This window comes from Camponotus vicinus, unplaced genomic scaffold (genome assembly GCF_025532165.1).
Source record: "Camponotus vicinus isolate PSW18456_S1 unplaced genomic scaffold, iyCamVici1.0 SCAF_1, whole genome shotgun sequence".
NCBI classification, from domain to species: Eukaryota; Metazoa; Arthropoda; class Insecta; order Hymenoptera; family Formicidae; genus Camponotus; species Camponotus vicinus.
The window spans coordinates 7,475,542-7,491,134 of record NW_028141945.1 but is presented as its reverse complement, the minus strand read 5'-3'; the positions used below and the strand labels follow the sequence as shown (position 1 = coordinate 7,491,134).

General features: G+C 34.1%; 2 protein-coding genes across 4 annotated transcripts; one reads left to right on the top strand and one right to left on the bottom strand.

Annotated features, from left to right (window-relative positions):
* The first annotated feature begins 8,196 nt into the window (after positions 1–8,196).
* LOC145971042 (ras-related and estrogen-regulated growth inhibitor) lies at positions 8,197–11,270 on the top strand. 2 transcript variants are annotated; one of them, XM_083098285.1, is made up of 5 exons: positions 8,197–8,629; positions 8,715–9,013; positions 9,261–9,483; positions 9,605–9,791; positions 10,859–11,270. In XM_083098285.1, exons 2-5 carry the CDS (start codon positions 8,884–8,886, stop codon positions 11,036–11,038), a joined length of 720 nt encoding a protein of 239 aa, XP_082954411.1. In that variant the 5' UTR covers positions 8,197–8,629; positions 8,715–8,883; the 3' UTR covers positions 11,039–11,270. The 2 variants fall into 2 exon arrangements, with proteins under 2 accessions (XP_082954411.1, XP_082954402.1); XM_083098276.1 differs by having other exon boundaries at positions 8,197–9,013.
* Positions 10,802–15,579, bottom strand: LOC145971036 (BBSome complex member BBS2). 2 transcript variants are annotated; one of them, XM_083098253.1, is made up of 11 exons: positions 15,223–15,579; positions 15,014–15,133; positions 14,759–14,947; positions 14,479–14,661; positions 13,079–13,301; positions 12,791–13,002; positions 12,455–12,625; positions 12,283–12,387; positions 11,892–12,204; positions 11,509–11,763; positions 10,802–11,432 (listed from the first exon to the last, which is right to left on the bottom strand). In XM_083098253.1, the coding sequence occupies exons 1-11, from the start codon at positions 15,448–15,450 to the stop codon at positions 11,338–11,340; spliced, it is 2,094 nt and encodes a 697-aa protein (XP_082954379.1). In that variant the 5' UTR covers positions 15,451–15,579; the 3' UTR covers positions 10,802–11,337. The 2 variants fall into 2 exon arrangements, with proteins under 2 accessions (XP_082954379.1, XP_082954388.1); XM_083098262.1 differs by lacking the exon at positions 10,802–11,432 and having other exon boundaries at positions 11,522–11,763; positions 11,873–12,204.
* Between the last annotated feature and the right edge of the window lie 14 nt (positions 15,580–15,593).

Below are 15,593 nucleotides of genomic sequence, written 5' to 3'. Positions count from 1 at the left end.
AAACACCGCGATAAGCGCATTGTCAAAAGCAAAGCAAATTCTTTTTATTATCAATGAAAACTTTAATGATATTAAATATTTCCAGCTATAACGCAATATATAAAAAACGCAATAGTGGAAAATTTGATTATAAGTTGGTTTAGGTCCGGTTGCACCAACGTTATTTTAGCTTTAAGCGAGACTTAAATATATGTCTATCTTTATCTTTCTTTCTAAATAAATGAAGACAGACATATATTTAAGTTTCGCTTAAAGTTAAAATAACGTTGGTGCAACCGGGCCTAAGCCAACTTATAGTCAAATTTTCCACTATTGCGTTTTTTATATATTGCGTTATAGCTGGAAATATTTAATATCATTAAAGTTTTCATTGATAATAAAAAGAATTTGCTTTGCTTTTGATAAAATAATGTTGGTGCAACCGGGTTTTATTATCTAACTCAACTCTCTAAAAGTGAATCAGTGTATTATCACTGAAAAACAGTAAATAGTCACTAATTACAGCAGTTATAAGTACAGCACTGTAAATCAGTGATATTTTATTGAAAGAATTAGTTAATAATTTTGACTGTTTCAATCAGTAATAATATTTCTTTCGTTATTGTCAGTAATATTAAACTACAATTCATCTCTCTATCTATTTCATATGAAATTAAAAATTTTATTTATATTTACTAAATATTTATTATATTAAAAATTTTATTTTATTTATATACAGGGTGACCCATTTTAACTTAGGCAGCCAAATAACTCGAAAAATAAGCAAGATAGAGAAAAATGTTTTAGACAAAAGTTGTATGGTTTCGAGGGGGCCATAAGATGGTATCATTGGTTTGACCTTGAAGAGTCATTTGAAGGTCACGTGAAGGTCACTTCAATTTTTTTAAATGGAATACCCTATATATTTTTGTACATTCTTGTAGCTTATTTCGAGAGCTTTCCAAAACACTATAATTAAGTACCTTTCCGTTAAGTACTTTTTGAGTTATGATGCTTGAAATAATTTCTTAATTTTACATAAACTGTAAAATATCTTGTAAAATATTCATTTTTCGATTATCTTACCTTAATACTTTTATGTACAAAATAATGAGAGGAATCAATTGGTGTAAAAAAAACACATAGTTGTTTTTAAGAAAAAATATGGAATTGTTAATTGCAAATTACATATTTTTTCTTCGAAACAACTATGTGTTTTCTTTACACCAATTGATTCCTCTCATTATTTTGTACATAAAACTATTAAGGTAAGGTAATCGAAAAATGAATATTTTACAAGATATTTTACGGTTTATGTAAAATTAAGAAATTATTTCAAGCCTCATAACTCAAAAAGTACTTAACGAAAATGTACTTAATTATAGTGTTTTGGAAAGCTCTCGAGATGAGCTACAAGAATGTACAAAAATATATAGGATGTTCCATTTAAAAAAATTGAAGTGACCTTCACGTGACCTTCAAATGACTCTTCAAGGTCAAACCAATGATACCATCTTATGGCCCCCTCGAAACCATACAACTTTTGTCTAAAACATTTGTCTCTATCTTGCTTATTTTTCGAGTTATTTGGCTGCCTAAGTTAAAATGGGTCACCCTGTATATATATATTACATGCATATTGAACTTGCTATTTTAAATAGATAACGAACGAATAATTTTCATTAAGTCGCCAGACATTTATTTGTCCGACTCATAAGATCGATTTAATATCTGAAATTAAATCGAAGTAATATTTTTAATTTTATCTGTCGCTCTTTGCAAACTTTATATAATTCTTATGACTAAAACTAAATACGAGAGAGATAGCGATCGTAGCGGTAAACAAACGAACTAGCGATTACTGGTTTTACAGTGAAATTTACTGGTTTTACAGTGAATTTTATTTTAACTGACCATAATCAGTGAGATATAAGATAAAATAACAAAAAAATAAGCGTTTCCATTGAAAATCAGTAAAATACTCACTGATTCTCAGTGAAATCTTATTTTACTGTTTAAATTAGTGATATTTTCACTGATTCACTTTTAGAGAGAAGATCGTTCCAAATTCTTAGAAGTTGAATCGATCGCTTTGAAACGAGGGCAACCATCTGGAAAGAATCAGTTTTCGTCTAACTGATGATGCGATCATGTTTCCTCGAATAGAATTCCCGTTCAAAATAAATCACATTTTTTCGTGCGCGCATGAAAATAAGAACCGTTGAACAGTAACACTAAACCGTCCCAGCGTCATAATGCTTCGTCGCGCCTTACTTCTGTAACTAATTGTGGATCAAAAGACGGACACGCATAAAGGCGTGTAGATGCGTAAAGACGACCGTTAAATCTTAACGCGATTTAACGGCAAACCGTTTTGTCGGAGTCAAAGACGGCGGAAAAGTGACGGACAGACACGTGGAAGAGAACGCGAGAATCGAGATCGGCAACGTCGGCGAAAAATCGTCGTTGCTTATTGTTAGACTCTTAATGTCAGACTTCGCGCCGATAATCGATTAATCGATTTGTATAAGTCGGAGATATTGCTAATAAACGGGGTTAAGTTCGAGCGCGCGCCTGATGGTCGGTATCAGCTGTACGTCGATCATTCGCTGTTCTATCCGCTGTTTTCCTGCCGATTTTTCCTGCCTGAAACTCGGTCGTGCAGCTGTACCGAATCTAGATCCGATTTACGCGGCTATCACGTGCACGAATGTTGGCTGCACTTTGACGTAGCTCTTGCTCGACGGTGGCAATCCGTTCGCAGGGGAGCGTATCGAGTTATCGAGTTATCGCTGTAAGAGCAATAAAGGCTCTATCTCTAGAGGGAAAATGTCTAGTAAAATTGCAGACTTATTAGTTGACGTAAAAGATCCGCCACATGTTTTTTACTTAGTGTTGCTTTAGATAAGTTTAGATTGAAGCTTTTTTAGTGAGGAAAAAACGGTGTGAAAATTGAATATAAAATGTCTTACAAGAGTTGTTCTTATAAATGATGTTTAATTATTTAGAGATATACCAGAGATAACGAGCGATATTATTTACACCTCACATATCTCTCTTCTCATGAATTATGTCGTGAAACAGATTTGTATAGGTACATATGAAATAGTTGACCGATTAGAGATCAGCAAAGGCAACGTACTATATTCGAGTACAGTCGAGATGCTTCTACAACGAGTGAATCAACGAACGGTAAGAAACGAGCGGTTATATTTGAAGCAATGACACTTATCGTACAGATGATTCAATCGGTTACATCTATCTTCCAATTACTCGCTGCACCGCTGATCTTTATCTACGAGGACAGAGCATCTCCTTCCGCCAACTTGATCGATACGGAATTAAAATACAAATCGCGTGTCCCTGTTTTTTTTTTTGCTAAAATTAAAAAACAGATTATTATTTATCGCAAGTATGTTGTAAGAAAAATGATTTCGCAATTTCTAGTTTTTGCGAAAATAAAAATTGTCTTGATAATTTCGTAGTATTTGACAGAAATGTATTCTAATACAAATCGCATATTTAATGCGTGACGTTTTTGAGCATATGAATATTTTTATATCATTATTAAAAAATTATATCAACTATTTTATTGAATTTTTAATTCATAATCGCTGAAAGTCTAATTAAAATATCTAATTCCAGAATTAATATATTTCTCACAAGATAATTGTTATTTCTAAACTCAACCGAAGAGATAACGCGACTTTTAGAACGTTCGGGGTTAAGGGTTAATGAAGGAAAAGTGTGGCAATCTTTTCTCATCAAATTTTGCGCGTGCGAAACAACTGTGAGCCCGCTTATCGTTAGATGTGATTCTCGGTACTGTCTTGTCTCGCAAATCGCCGGGACAAAAGTCACGAGTTCTCACGCTGATTTTATGGCGTCATTTTCGCGTGTTGTGATATTGCGAAGACGCGTTGCGTAAATCGAGATCATCGTACTAAGCGGCATAATTCCTCGTCGATACGTATAACTACACGAGTAGTATAAGATAACCGATATTACGTTTTACAAAATTAATCGAGATGTTTGGAAAAAAAACAGCGTGATAATCTTTATGTTAAGATTGTCCGAAAATTCTGCGTTAAGTCTACGTCAAGACGTTCTTAACGTATACATAATAAATCAAATGAAACTGATTTGAAAAAATCTTAGTTGACATAATAATTTATTCTTATCATAACCTTCTTCTAATTAATAATGACATAATGTATTGCAAATCTAATACCTCATACTGAGATTTTTTCTTCTTGTATTAGATAGAGACTTCAACGAGGAAAAAATTTTTGTCTCGATATCGTTGATTGAAATTATGTGGTTTTCCTAACCAGATCAACAACATATCAAATAAACATATATATATATATATTATTTATTTTAACGGTACGAACATGGTACATGTGCACCAAATTTAACGAAAACATCACAGGGCAAGTGATAACATGTTCTCGGAAAATTCCTTTCTGCCATTGATTAATTAAGAATGGCGCCGCTTCGTGTGGGAACAGACTGTTGTTTCGTTCGTTTACGCCGAAGGGTCCAAGTTCAGTCGTCGCTCGACCTGACTCTCATGTAATCGAGAGGAAGCAACAGAATTTTTTTCTTCACTCTTCTTTCTTATCGCCAGTAATAATTCAAGTATGTTTATTAAGAGATTCTTGTCGAAATACGAGATAAATAAACAAAAGGTACGATGCGCGGAAACGTCACGATCCAAAAATTATTAAAAATACTGCTTAGCCATCAACAGAAATTAATTAAATGCCTTATGTGCGATGCAAAAGACTAATGTAAATTATATAATTTTTTATTAAATCCATAATTAAATATTTTACATTATGTAATATGGATTTTATTTTACTTCCTTGTATATTTTCGTTGTACATTGCAAGGTGTATAATAGCACGAAGACTAAATATCTTTACTGCTACTTTACGCATTAACATCGACTCCGGAATTGAAAACTGGAAAGAGAAGAGAAATAAAAGTAACGACTTGATTATGCGATTGAGATCACAATCATGATTGCTATCGTATTTACATTCTTGATAGAATGTTGGATTCTTTTTCTGCAAGTCCCAGATCGCATGTTTATTAATAGAGACCGAGGCCTGTTCGCACTCGCGTACATTTTCTCGTAATGCAGCTGCCAATAATCTTTTTATAACGGCAAAAATCGTGTCAGGTCAGAAACGAACATATTCCAAGAAATGGTGTATGGTAGAATGTATTTCTCGCATTTTTAGACACATACGGTTCGGTCAGCGATTCACATTGGAAAATTTACCAATGAACTCTGCACTGAATCTGATATTTTGTCGCGGACTTGACTATAAAAGTGCTGATTAGAAAATATAACAGCATCCAATCACAACCGTAATCAATAAACAGGAAATCAAAGCTGATATTCAGATAAAAATAAGACGGATGTATCAAGCTAATTAATTAATTATAATATTTAATTATAACAATCTCATATATGATCCAACAGCGTTCGTTTCTGCATGTGCTTTGCACAAAAAATTCTTAAATAATGTTAAGCTATAAATATCATATTTACATTTACATAGATATTATTTCAATTGCATTCGATATGGTTTATTTAATTGCACGTCAATTCGTTAAGACTTCAAAGAAATTAAAATTGTAACAACATTCTTCCTTTTCTATCCTCTTTTATTTCCTCTGCACAGAAAGCGCAATTAAACCTTTAATCGTGTAAAGGGTGACGTCAACTCGGATTCGCCGGGTTATTAAAACCGAAATGTAACTTGTCACGCTGTGGTGATTGAGAAATATAGCGTTCTCCATTACCGAGACTCGCTATTATAGCACCGCAGGGCTATAAAACAATTTTACGTTCGGCGTGATTCAAAGGGACCAATAAAACAAACAAACTTTATCCATATATCAAAATATCCTGTCGCGTCACGCAGTCGAATCGATTTGCCGAAGAGGTTGACGTTTATATTAACATGTGTATTTGTGACATGACGGTGTATTTTGATTCTTATTATTTTGTAAACAATAGAATAGTATTTGCGCAAAACTAAACTAGCTTCTCTATTAGCAAAGTATTCGATCCCTTCGTAATTACGTTATCATAATTTGAAGACCAATCGCTCTTCCACTCAACCGTAGAGAGGATACTTCTTCGTCCTTTCCGTTCAACTGCCATTTCCGGAAGAGCAACTCTTGCGATATTTTTTCATCGAGAATGCGATACTTTTTGCTACTCGAATCTTTTTGTTAAATACGCGATTTCTTGTAGCGGAACACCCCTAACGTACCACACGGATTCACGCATCAGGAGTTGGTATCATTTGCCGACCCCGTGTATCGTAACGATGTCCGTTACCAGGGAATGTCTGCTACAAATAAAAAAAAAGAAAAGAGAAGAAAAACCGAAATTAATGATCATTCAACTTCCGTTTTTTTTCTCTTTTTTTTCCTTTGCAGAGCTCTAGCATTATCTTATCCGTATGTAATACATTGCACTCTCTATTTTTCTGTATTTTTTAGGACGCGACACGATCCGTTGGGCTTCTTTTTTTCGATTACTAGATTTAGTATTGTTTTTACAGATAAGCCATAAAAAAGAAAGAGAGAGAAGACTCGCGCTTAGCTGATAATGCTGATAACCCCGTGAAACTCACGGAGGTCAATGAGCAGCGGCACGCTTTTCTCGTATCCACGATGGCGGCGTCGCCGGCCGCGCGCTCGAGTCGTCTATATTTAGATTATCAATCGAACTAGATATCAGGAAACGTGTGTAGATTTCCAGCAATTGTCGAGGGAATTCTAGGAAAACAGAGGTGGCGGGCTTTTCGTATGGAACGCCTCACGCGATTAAACTAACTAACGATAAGAAATGAAATCATTGGCGAGTTTTATGAAGAAAATTTATGGAACATAAATAAAAATCAGTAAAAAAATTAATTAATGACATCCATTTATGAGCTAATATAAAGTGACAAGCTTATTATGGAAAATCTTTAAATAATCATGTTACACTATAAATGTCATTTCCAGACTTATCTTAAGATATAATTTCTCCTATATATATATATCCTATATTTACGTTTTATTAATTTTATAATTATTCTCTCTCTCAATCCTCCATTAATAATTCAAAGAACTATAATTATATTCTCCCAAGAAAGCACATAAAAAAGTGTTTAAAAAATTTAAATTTAACGAAAAAATAGTCCCGTTTCATCATCTGAATATATCAATCGATCAATTTTATTAAATACCTTAAATATCTTACTTTAAATATCTTATTCCTCATTTATCGACCAATTGCAAAGAGGCTTTATTTCCGTAGGAGCTGTGTCAGTGATCTAATATCAGAGGAAATATATTTGACATACAGAGAAGATCTATTTTTATTTTCGGCGATATAAATTCGTTATTAAATTTTGAATTTTTTTTATTTTAAATTCGTCAACGCGTTATTCGTGAATCTTTTCCAAGTATACGTGAATAAAATTACATTTTGTTACACATTACGTGAAAATAAAAAGAGGGATTACGCGATTTATGCGCATATTTATAAGCATTAATAGATTACATACATTAATGTGAAAAATTGACTTTTATACGGCATTCTTAAGTATAACCTCTGACCCTATTCTCACCTATATATAATAATCGATGAAACTTAACGCGGCTTGAAATTGCAAGGGTTAAACCGCCTTTAAAAGAAATAATGCGCACATTCCATTAATTATAGCACGTTATCATCCGGTCAAGTAACTTAAAGAAAAACATGTGCTGTGTATCGAGATTATGAAAAAATCAACTAGAGAAACAGATGAAAAAAATTAAGATTAAATTACAATTTTAAAAAGTAAAAATTAGGTTACAATTGTTTTAGGGCATCCTGTAACTCGAGAAAAAATACGTGCAACAAAAGACATAAATTTCCTACACAGATCTCTTCTCAGATTATCATTAGCAATAATTTAAATGACTAAATAATGTATTAGAATCCTTACTTTATGTAGCTCTCTCTTTTTATACTAATTTTTCTTTTTCGTTTCTTTTACGGAGCGTCGATGAACTAGGTGCACAAACTAAATATAGCTCTCTTAGCACATCGTTTTTTCACTTAAGGCTAAAGAAAAAGGGCGCGCATGTTCTGTAAACTAGCCTAGACAAGACCAGCGTGTCGAGATAAGTGTTCATGCAGCACTATTGGCGATACCTGATGTCGAGATAGCGTTTTCATTTGTAATACCTGGTCGAGATAGTGTTTTATATCACCGTGTTTCCGATCGTGGAAGGAGGGCAGAGTGAAAAGATAAGGAATATCGTTAATGCAAACAGTTGGTGCGAAATAGTTGGAAATTCGCGATACACAGACCTAAGTCGAGCCGAGTGAGAAGTGCATCGAACCGCAATGCAACTTGATGCAGCGAGACGATGAGTCAGCGACCGAGCCGCGACGCGTCGTATATCTGCGGAAGAAACGCGGCGTGAAACGCCGAGACGCGTAATAAAGTGATAAAAGAAACGTCAAAGTCTCATAAAATTAATAACAACCGCTCGTCGTCGCGTGATGGCACGCGGCAAATACGATGCATCAACAATTAATCCATAATTAATTAGCTTCGCGATATCCGAATGTTTTCTGAAATTGAAAGTAAGACATTTTATAACATTGACTACTATATCTACTTTTATAAGTTTGCAATAAAATCACACGCGATATATTATTCTAATAATAGGTAATGACGTAGTTAGTGACGTCGTTATATTGTTTATTACGTGCTCACCCTTTGAGAAGCGCGCGGCGACAGATCGCTATGAATAATGCATCCATTAAATATCATCGAACACGCGAGAGGGTTCATAATCGACGAGACACCCTGCGAAGGAAGCAGTGGCGATTAAGACATGGATAGTAATAGTCCACCGTTAGCATCCACCAAGAAGAGGATTAGTCCTCCGATCAGCTGGGGCCTCGGCCTTGCCAACAAGACAGTCAAAGTGATATTATTGGGTCAACCCGGTGTCGGCAAGTCGGGTGAGTAATGATAAAAATTATTTCAGAAAAATATAAAACGGATAAATATGCATTTTCGATAAAATCATTAAATACTTGACTCCTTCGATTGAATAAATAAAGGCCTGCAATGTAAGCAACAATTATTTCAAGTTTGCGAAATTTATATTACAGATTACACACTTCTTTCTTTAAATAAAATGATTATATCACTTGAAGCTAATATATGTATGCGCATATATTCTGATATCACGCATGATTTGTTCAGCTTTAGCAGTGCGGTTCGCCACAAAACGCTTCATAGGCGAGTACGATTGCAGTACGGATAGAATCTATCGGGTCGATAATCATCTGGGATCCTCGTGGGAAATAGCAGATCCTCCAGGATCTCCGCCTACCTCTGCTGAGCCGAAATTACGATGGGCCGACGCGATAGTTCTCGTTTACTCGGTAACAGATCGTGTCAGCTTCGACGAAACTTCTCATCTGAGGTATGCGATCTATTCACGCACATTTTATTCAAATAGAAAAAAAATAAATTTCTTGTATCATAAATAATCGTCCAGAGAGAAATGAAGACACATGAAATACATTCTACTATTCTACTTCTAGATTTTTGGTATCGCACGCGAGAAAAGGCAGAAAGGTACCACCGGTTGTGCTGCTTGTGGGAAATAAGGCCGATCTCTCTTGCTCGCCGGGTGAGCGCATGGTATCTGCCATGGAAGGCCAGAAAAGGGCAAAAGAAATCGAGGCTCACGCTTTCCACGAGATTTCCGTAAGGGAATCAGTTGATCAGGTAATGATTCGCAATGTTCTCGATCAATTCGATCATGTAAAGTAAAAAATAAAATAAGAAGGATAAAGAAACAAGTTTCTCTACTTAATTGAAGTAATAATCAGGTTCTGATTATAGTATCGTATATCACATTTCGATTATTTAAAAATAGAGTACTAATCTTTAAAAATTATTAATCTGAAAAAGTCGATAGGCTATAAATGAACAAAATGTCCGATAAATGTAGTTAGTCTATCAGTTAATCACAGCGAAGGTTATTATTCTAAACGATTGTTTACTTCATGATCACGCGTAAACACCATGATCATGAGCCGTAAACAAATATCATTATATCTATATCACTCGTTTTCAAGGCATGCGATAAGACAATGCGAGTGACCGTTTTTGTGCGCTATCTACGCATTGTAATAATCACACATGAAAAAAAAAGACAATGTATCTTATAATATTCAATATTTTAATATTCAATAATCATAGAACCGAAATTGGGAGTAAAAGCGAATTAAATTTTGAATAATAAGAGATATTATATCTATTTCAATGATTTCGTTTTTAATCAAAATTTTAATTAGAAATTCAATTATGAAAAATCATTAAATTATTTCAAAATTTATAATTTTCAATAATAAATTGATTCTATATGTATATGTCTATTTACTCTGTATCTGTATCTATTTAATCTATACATATATATCACACTTGAATAATAATTTGATATCACTACAATTAATAAATGAAGTATTATATGAAAATATTTTAAAGCTATTTTATTAAAAGTATGCAAAATGAGATACGTAAAAAATGAATTCGGTGGTGAAGACACGTATTCTTTGATTTATACATCACCGTTCTCCTAAAATAATATTTTATAAATGACGCAAGAGCGCGAAATGGGAGATATAAAGCAAATGATTTTACACGTGTCACGATAGAGAAAGAAAAAATGTAAAGATATGACATGAATGATAATACTGACGCCATCGATGATGCCTGTAAAAAAATATTTAAGATAATGCCTTTATATAATAGCACGAGTATGACAATTTGCGATTATTTTCATTCGACAGGTCATGGCCGTTTTTGTGAACATATTAAAACTGTTGGCCGAATTGCCAGGACAGCAGCCGGCAACTTTCAGACTGAGAGCTTCCACAGATGGGACCATAAACACTCTTCGTCGAGAAAAAGAGTCACCTCCTCCATCAAGAAGAAGATTTAGCATTTCCGATCGCGGAAATCTATTATAATCGTTAAATTTATATTTAAAAAAATTCAATATTCTTTTTTATTAAACATAGAAGACATGTATAAAAATTATATTTTAATCATTTTAATAAATATTTATATTTGTAAAAAAAACTTTGCGCATATAACGTGGAGACACACAAAATTGAAGTTTTCATCTGTATCAATAATACAGATTTACATATGCACAGGATAATGCTATGGTTTTTGAAATATATTATAAAAGGAAAATCATTCTGCAGTTACAAAAATCAATGATTTTATTGCATAACGATTATCCTATGCCTTTTCTATATTTAGGCTACCCGTGCCTTATCGCGAGCGCAAGCGCTTTCGGATTTTCATCTTGTATCGCTGCTCTGCAACGAGACACCGCGTTGGAGGCAGCTTTCCCGACTGCAGGAATAAATATGAGAACGACAAGATAAGAATAATAATGGAGGATGCAGTTTTGTAATAATAAAATTTTTACCTCTGAGCCTCGCTACACGCTGCACACCGATATTCAATTCCTTCAGGCTAGCTGCGAGTTCTCGATGACTGTTCAGTCGAATCTCGTGTTCTCGAATTAGGTCGCCGTTGATGGTCTTTAATTGCATCAGTCTCTTTCGCATATCATCAATGTTCTCGAGGATTCTAGCGTCTTCTAAACGAATGACGATACTCTTCAAGAGATTGACACCTCCCGCAGCTTCCGCCTGGAGTCGCGCATCGACTTCCTTCAAACCTAATAAGTGCATCAGAAAACAGTTTTTACGATATAATTTTTTTTTTTTCAAAAATTAGCCATTTGACCCAAAAAAATTTAATAATAAAAAAATCAGCTTATATTTTACCCCTTTCTCCCCTGCGTACCCTTGACACGTTCCAACGCGTCCAGCATTCTGCTCTCTTCCGCTGGAAATGTGGCTTCTGAAGTCAGTTCTCTGACGCCTAAATACATGGTGAGAGATTGAATAATATCGCCGGCGAATGTCGAATCATCCGTCTGGATCGTCACCTTCCCATTGGCGTTCGATTTGAAACAGTGCGTTTTGTTGTCCCGCATTCCACGAAGCCACACTTCTATGCATCCGGCATTCGGGCCACTTTCCGCGATCTCCAATTCCTCTCCCAAGATGAGACTCTGGTTTAACCAAATGGCGATGCGCTGCGGTCTCTCTGCGACCTATAGAGGATCACATAATTATTTTAAGATTATTCCAACTATTGGACATTATGTTTGAATTCGAATTTTAAAGCTTACATCTGTTATAACGCCATTACTCGATAATTCTTCCGGGATATGTTGCGGTTTTGGGATGAGCTCGTACATACAGAATTTTGGCAACTGTCGTGTTATCTCGAAAACCTATCGAATATTAAGAATAAATTAGAAATCCACTTTGTAAGATATATGTTGCGTGATTATCAAGTACCTGTAATAAGTCGGCACCAGGAGGACCAACATATACTTTAACGTGAATATCTACGGGATCATTCTTGGCAGGATAAAGTGCGATCTCTAATTCCCCCTGTGGTCGGTTAGGATGCGTTACCAGCGTTTCGCCCTCGAAAACACCCTCGGCAAAAACTATAGCGCAATGTACCTAAATATTATTTTAATATTATTTATGAAATTTCGCAATTTTTCAACCATATAAGATTTGTGTTAACGAAAAATCAATTTAAATGGAAGAAATAAAAAAAGATTGCAGTAAAAGGAAACGCGAATGTATAATTTTATAAAAAGAGATACCCAAATAATATGTTACCAAAAGCCCGGGTCCAGCAGCAAGCGCAACGCGGGCTGCACCCTTTTGTGTTAGCAGACTGATGGCTAATCTTGATCCATAATACATATTGGAACCAGTCGCAGCCCTTTGTCGCAATTCCATTTGGAGCGCCTGCTTTTTAGCTAATAATTCACGTATTACCTCTCCAGGTTCTGGAGTTTGTATTGCGGATCCAGTACTATATCCACGTACTATATAAAATATACAGCATAAATAGAATACAATAATTGTTTGATTATAAAAATAATAAATTTTATATTTTCATACCTTCACCATTAGTAGAAACGACCACTAAATCAGGCTTGCCAGTTCTTCGATAATCAGCATCGACTATACCCGCTACACCAGAAGACAATTGAATCTTAAATATGACTTCACCAGTATTGTATGTTCTTGCATCCACTTTCCCGCTACTCCAACCAGTGATCAATTCTAGTGTACCATCGCCGTTTATATCAAAAGTTCCTACAGATACCACTTTATGCTTTGACTGAAATAAATTTTTTAAATTTGATTACACATTATTTTAATATGTAATTTACTTTAGACAAATTTCATAATTTCCAATGAAATCTAAGAAATTTATTTACAATTTTGTCCACATATCCTGATACATATACATATACATATATACAGGGTGACCCATTTTAACTTAGGCAGCCAAATAACTCGAAAAATAAGCAAGATAGAGAAAAATGTTTTAGACAAAAGTTGTATGGTTTCGAGGGGGCCATAAGATGGTATCATTGGTTTGACCTTGAAGAGTCATTTGAAGGTCACGTGAAGGTCACTTCAATTTTTTTAAATGGAATACCCTATATATTTTTGTACATTCTTGTAGCTTATTTCGAGAGCTTTCCAAAACACTATAATTAAGTACCTTTCCGTTAAGTACTTTTTGAGTTATGATGCTTGAAATAATTTCTTAATTTTACATAAACCGTAAAATATCTTGTAAAATATTCATTTTTCGATTATCTTACCTTAATACTTTTATGTACAAAATAATGAGAGGAATCAATTGGTGTAAAGAAAACACATAGTTGTTTTTAAGAAAAAATATGGAATTGTTAATTGCAAATTACATATTTTTTCTTCGAAACAACTATGTGTTTTCTTTACACCAATTGATTCCTCTCATTATTTTGTACATAAAACTATTAAGGTAAGGTAATCGAAAAATGAATATTTTACAAGATATTTTACGGTTTATGTAAAATTAAGAAATTATTTCAAGCCTCATAACTCAAAAAGTACTTAACGAAAATGTACTTAATTATAGTGTTTTGGAAAGCTCTCGAGATGAGCTACAAGAATGTACAAAAATATATAGGATGTTCCATTTAAAAAAATTGAAGTGACCTTCACGTGACCTTCAAATGACTCTTCAAGGTCAAACCAATGATACCATCTTATGGCCCCCTCGAAACCATACAACTTTTGTCTAAAACATTTTTCTCTATCTTGCTTATTTTTCGAGTTATTTGGCTGCCTAAGTTAAAATGGGTCACCCTGTATATATATATATATATATATATATATATTTTTTTTTTTTTTATTTTGTGTGAGATATGTTTTTTCTGCATCATATGATATACATAATTATAAATAAATTTTCCCCTGAAATTTCATGCAAATTATAGATTTAAAATAACATTTTTTTTTACTTTAACTCGCCACAATCGCTGCCCTGCTTCATAGACACCAATTGTTCCATTGTCAACAGCATAAGCAAACTGTCTGTTTGAAAGATCAGTGAGAGCAACAATTGCTGCCGTTTCTTTAGTTTCCCAAAGCATGGTATCCTCCTTCTGCACTTTAATTTCATAGTCTGTTGTACCAGTCAATAACTGCAGAAGACAAAATAGTTAATTTGCAAATTTATTAAAAAAAATATATATATATATATATATATATATATATATATAGTTAATAAATAACACCTACCTCATTTTCACCATCTCCATCGAAATCAAATACTGCCAGTGAAGTGACAATGCCTCCCATCACTGTCCAAAAGATTTCTGTACCATGCGCATCTAAAACTGTGACTGAACAGTTGCCTCCTATTATTGCAACCTGATTGGGTAGCCATCCAACTTTAGCAACAATTATACAATTCGCACCGTCCGACATCTAAAATAATTAATATAATCATCATTCATGAATTTTACCAACTTAACTTTAAGTTATAGTCAATACCTCTTTGTAGAAGACATCAGCATTATCTTCAACATGATAAGCAAGCACATGAGAAACAGTACCGATCAAAAGAACATCCCTTTCGTCCTCTCCGAGACGGCCAGTGCATAATGATTTGACCTAAATGTAGGCCATTATATATGAAATAAAAATACAGAATTTTCTTTCAATATAATTTATAGCATTTCAATTTTGTAATATTTTCGAACCTCGGTACCAATTTGGAGCTCCGCAAGTTCCCCGCTCCATGCTAATCTTTTGTTAGATTGTTTGTGATCAGAATAATCGACAACCTGCGGTTGTCTATGAGGACTGTGCACTAAAATGTTCCCACCAGGTGTAGCAGCCGCAAGACACGCGTGCGATCCGTCGAATTTTCCACTCACAACAAGACCTGCCTTAATATGTTTCTGGATATTTAAAGAAAATTCTGCCATCTCTTCTGCACAGTACACTTCACTAATGTTGTGCCTTCACCATTGGCATGGTGATCAAATATTGATTTTCTACGTAGCTATATTTATAGATGTCACAACTATTGTGTAATACTTTACATCAGAACATTATTTCATTATATTTA